General features: G+C 44.3%; 1 protein-coding gene across 5 annotated transcripts; it reads right to left on the reverse strand.

Moving 5' to 3' along the window:
* On the reverse strand, positions 1-4867 carry LOC125515483 (OVARIAN TUMOR DOMAIN-containing deubiquitinating enzyme 12). 5 transcript variants are annotated; one of them, XR_007287027.2, is made up of 12 exons: positions 4315-4840; positions 2853-3027; positions 2669-2755; positions 2451-2584; positions 1764-1837; positions 1535-1589; positions 1276-1350; positions 1103-1176; positions 961-1009; positions 774-858; positions 563-682; positions 1-468 (listed from the first exon to the last, which is right to left on the reverse strand). XR_007287027.2 is itself a non-coding variant. In XM_048680957.2 (12 exons), the coding sequence occupies exons 2-12, from the start codon at positions 2989-2991 to the stop codon at positions 401-403; spliced, it is 882 nt and encodes a 293-aa protein (XP_048536914.2). In that variant the 5' UTR covers positions 2992-3027; positions 4315-4850; the 3' UTR covers positions 1-400. The 5 variants fall into 5 exon arrangements, 4 of the variants coding, with proteins under 4 accessions (XP_048536914.2, XP_048536912.2, XP_087385167.1 ...); XM_048680957.2 differs by having other exon boundaries at positions 626-682; positions 2684-2755; positions 4315-4850; XM_048680955.2 differs by having other exon boundaries at positions 626-682; positions 4315-4837.

Genomic DNA, 4867 nt, shown 5'->3' on the forward strand with positions numbered 1-4867 from the left:
GATTCTTTAACACTGCCTCCACCCAGTTATTATTATTAGTATCACCATCCATATCATTTGTATTCCAAATGAATGATTAACTGTATGTAGCCTCATTCCGGCAAAATTTTGTATGTAAATACACAACAGAGCCTGCAGTGCGACCCAAAACTATATACGGGACAGGTCGCATGTTCATTATTCCTTCCATTCCAAGTATCTATAATATTATCTCAGACAACCATAACGCCTTTTTCTTTTCTCTCCTCCTGTCAGAGCGAGCGCACGCCGCCGCGGCGACCCCTCCCGGGACGACCAGGAGTGCGCCCCGGGGCCATCCATCTCGGTGGAGAAACGAGAGTGCTTTGCACGCCGGAACGCCGTCAGAGTACACGAGCCGAGGCGGGGGAAGAGAGCCTCATCAATGGTGGTGCTGCGAGAACGGCCACCATCTCCTCTTCTTCGCCGTGTGATGCAACCTCGGAGCGTCTGTTGGCAACAAAACCATAGGACAGAGAGGGTTTCAGCGATTACTGTTACAAGGCAGAGATCGCGGTGTCGGTGTGGAATGTTGGTTGCATACGTTTGCGACGGGGACTGGACACGCATTGCATGTATGCCAATGGCAGGCAGGCATGCTACTCACCGTTCTGTGGAAATATCGAGTTGTAGTGAACCTCCGCCCAAAAGCTCAACAACACCACTGAAACCAGAGAAAAAAAATAACAGAGTGCAGAGTTAAGTGTCAAAACCAACCCACTTGGAACTGTAAAGAAAATTAATCATCTGCATACCTTTGTTGGACTTCTGAACCTTGGGTTGGATCTCGATGTAGCACGTATCCTTGAATGAGGTCATGACGAAAATCTTCACTCCGTACTGCAACAGATTGTCGAATTGCGTTAGAATGGGCATTAGTAAAGTACAGCCCCTGCCAGCTGTGATATATGTTATGCCCATGAGTAAGACAAATATAAGCACCTTGTCAGCAGCAGCCTGTAAAGTCACATGGTCACCCCATTCACCATTTCTGTCAGTTTATGCACAAGATATTAGTTGGGGAAGCATTCACATGTGACTAATTTGTACTAGTCATGAACAGTTTTTGAACTGTTGAGCTTACCGCGATACTTTCTCCAGATACTCATCATATGCCATGGGGACGTATCCATCATAGGCTTCCCGGTTACTTTTAAGCTGGAAATGATTATTTATCAGCCAAAGATGAAAGTGTGAAAACAAAGAATAAAGCTAAGGATCATGATTCACGAAAGAAAGATTACTACTGTCGATTACCTGGCTAATTATCTGCTCCCTCACAAACTCATGGTGGTCCGGAGTTTGGTACAGCTGATCTGATAGTGCACGGAACTGTGGAATTGAGAAGGTTAGATTAGCATCAATTGGTTGTGGCTTATGTACTACATGGTCTGACAGTAAGTCATGAATGATGGAATAACTCAAGAGAACTGACCCAACTACTGCTGCTACTATGCTTATTTCAGCAAAATAAAACTAAGTATTCAGGTGAGGATGGATGGCACTAAGTACAAACCTGACAATTGCCATCACCTTTCACCTTGTTCTCAGTTAGTTCATACAGCCTCAACCTACAACAATATACATGTAAATATTACTGAACTACACACGTGGACACTCTATTTAGAAAGTTAAGAAGAAACATTATCAAACTTATTCTAGTACATCCAATCCCTCATAAATTTAATGTTTCCGCAGCATTTACTATCAAAAGGAACCCATGAGAAGTGAGATTTAAGACAGACCTGTCTGACAGCCTTTCATGGTCCATGGTGGCTTCGTCGAGTGATGGAATTTCACCATTAATTTTAGGGACATGCTGGAGAGGGCAAAATAAATTGTTTAATCATAGTTGTAAGTGTAATGGAACCAAAGCTAATAACAGATGCATAAACATGTCGGAAAAGAAAAGAATGCTGATTAAGTGTGCAAATAGCAGTTTTAACTTGCAGCCTTTTTCCCATACTGAAGGTACAAGTAATAATTTATTCCCATGAAACTATAAGGAAGGCAGCAATCACAGCTTTGTATGCAAAACTCTATAAATTGAACCTAGTAGTTTTCATCTGGACGTTGCCGAATTTTAACATGGAGTTAAGAATATCTGAATTTAATTCACCTTACAATGTATTTAGAGACTTTTGGAAGAATTTCTTATCACACTGTCCATTAAAGTAAGTAGTATTCACAATCAATTATCCAACTGACATACATATTGGTGTAATTGTCCATTGAGATTTTAGCTACATGTGCACAGGTATTCTGTCAATTATCTTACCTACTTTGGCCATTGCTTAGTAGCTACTTTAGTCAGTGAGCAAACATGGGACTTACCAAGCTTCCTTGGAAGCAAAGCTTCGTTTATTCTAGATACTAAGGAGGGAAATCAATCTTAGCGGAACAACACTGTTACTAAGGATCAATAGACTCACGGGAACTGGGACCATGGGGTAAAATCTCTTTCCTACTTCTTCCTCCATTTCATAACAGTCGTCGCTGCCAGGGTATGAAGAGGAACTAGACGGATCTACATAGACTGCCTCATGCTCCTGCCCACCAACATTTCCTGGAACACACAAAAAAACATTAAGAGGGAAAGCAAAAAATGCAAAAGGTACAGGCTGAACCAGACTATGGATATTTTCACTACCAGGATGGTACATGCCTACTTGTGGGTTGTACATATCACACGTAAGTGCGGAAGAATGCAAATATGTCTCATCGGGATGTGATGCATCTGCAGAACCAAAAATATACACATGAGGAACTCAATACTGTCTCCTTTTTTTCATGACTTCTGCATAAAAGAATTGCACGACGTTCCACAAAACTACCTCTAGCATAATTGTAGTCACAATAGCTGTTGTCACTGTAACCATTAGGATGTCCATAGTAGCTGTTGGGAGCGGCAAAGGGGTCATGGAAAAGGTCGTAGGCCCAGTGGAAATTTTGATCTTTCTCGCACATGTTCATCCGTTGGGCTCAAATTCTCGGTCAAAAGCACTGCCCCTACCAAGTAGATTCAGTGATTTTAGCATAAGGGAATGAACACCAAAAGAAGAACAGAAAATGCGTGATATACGGCTAATTTTGCGTGGCTGCAACAAAGTCAAGGACTGGTGACAGATTTGACATAAATGAATGATTTGAGTCATCACGTTAGGAGCACTCTAACTAAATGTGTTTGATACACTAGTCACGATTACGACAGATCAGAGAAAACTAACAGATTAGTACGCAATCCTCCTCCAGGGACCACTACCACATTATAAGATATTATTAGCACAACTTCTTATCAGTCTAAGCAACCAAATCAACAACCTAATAACATGCAAGATCAAAGGCCCTTTTGATTTGTCGTACACTGATTGAACAACCCAATATGATGACTCCCATCACACGTTAGCAAAACAAAAAAGCTGGAATAGTCCCATAATCCAATCAAAGGCTTTTTATAGCAGCCTTAAAATAGTGGATTGCGCCATAACTGCTGATTATGCTTGGGAGGCCGTTCAGAGAGCGAACTAACTGCAGGTGATATCCACCTTAAATTTCTTTGATAGGAACGGCTGACGTGCTCGGTATCAATTGCTAAATGAGGGCCTCACCTACTGCTGTCCGCTCAAAATATGATATATGTAAACTGGTAATAACAAATACTAGTATGGATTAACAACAGATATCGATAACTGTTTCTAGCTACCCTGTTTTCCTGCAGAGTTAGCGGCTGCCGGCCTCAACAGGAGAAATGGTGGAAAAGTTGCAAGATTATTAATTATTCCTGCAGAGTTAGTGGCTGCCTCACGAGGAAAAATGGTGGAAAAGTTGCAAGACTATAATAATACTAATAACCCAGTCAGAAAACGAGGGAACGAACGGGCGGTGTTGTCCTGAAAAGCGGCATCAACGATCATGGAACCGGGATTGAAGCAACCTTAGCAGGCAAGGCTGCGGCTTTGCTCCTTTATGTTCATGGGGCAAATCATTTGTACAGAGCAAAATAAAAGGGGGGAAAGGCATTCCTTTTTGTTGGCACAAGCTACCACATACAACCAATTTCTTCAGTTTTGGAGCATCACACAGACAAAATAGAGCATCGTCACCGGCTCATAAATTGCAACAAGATCAACGCGGCTTCAATAATAATCCAACAGAAAGCAGTCGACAAAGCAAGATAATAATGATAAAATCGGCAGAGGAGATAAGTTCGGGATCGCGTCCCAATTCCCCCTCCTGAAAGCCGCCCGCATCGACGAACAAGAGAGGGGAAATCAGAGGAAACGGAAGCGCACTAACCTCGAGCTCCACCCAACGATCAGCCCTTGGCGGGACGACGACGACGGCGACGGAGGCGGGGGCCAAGACCGGATCTTCTGCTGCCCCGGCGAGGACTAGCGGGCGACGACGGCGGCTCCGGGGGGATTGAGCGAGCAGGCGAAGCAGCAGCAGAGGGAGCGGCGGGTCGGCGCGGGGGTCATCCGGGAGGCCTGGAGCATGGGGAAATTGCTCGGCCGGCGGATTGGGGGATTGAGGGGGAAGCAGCCAGGAGGAGTTCCTGAGAGGTGTGGTGTGAATCGAGCGCGAGAGAGAGGGAGGAGAGAGGCGGAGCTTATTTTTATTTTTTTTAATATTTTCTTCACTCGCTCTCTTTCGGCTGGCACGCGGCCTCTGCTGTTTATAGTACTCGCTGTACTGTAGAGGGGGTGGGGGGTGGCCGTTTAACAAAAACGACCTCGAGGTTGCTTCTTATTGCTCCAGAGGCCCTCGGAGTGAGCAACACGATCTTCTATTCTTCTCTCCGGCCGGTCCGGCCGCCTCATGGAACCAACACTTGTTAATGACCTCTGCT

This window comes from Triticum urartu, chromosome 6A (genome assembly GCF_056163025.1).
Source record: "Triticum urartu cultivar PI428250 chromosome 6A, HENAU_Tu73, whole genome shotgun sequence".
Classification (NCBI taxonomy): Eukaryota; Viridiplantae; Streptophyta; class Magnoliopsida; order Poales; family Poaceae; genus Triticum; species Triticum urartu.

Bases quoted from the DNA above. Each gene is read 5' to 3' on its own strand.
- LOC125515483 (XM_087529041.1), bottom strand. From the start codon at position 2,991: ATGAACATGTGCGAGAAAGATCAAAATTTCCACTGGGCCTACGACCTT. The intron at 1,351-1,534 runs GTTTGTACTTAG...TCAATTCCACAG, and splicing joins AAGGTGATGGCAATTGTCAG to TTCCGTGCACTATCAGATCA. The intron at 1,177-1,275 runs GTAATCGACAGT...AATCATTTCCAG, and splicing joins GGGAGCAGATAATTAGCCAG to CTTAAAAGTAACCGGGAAGC.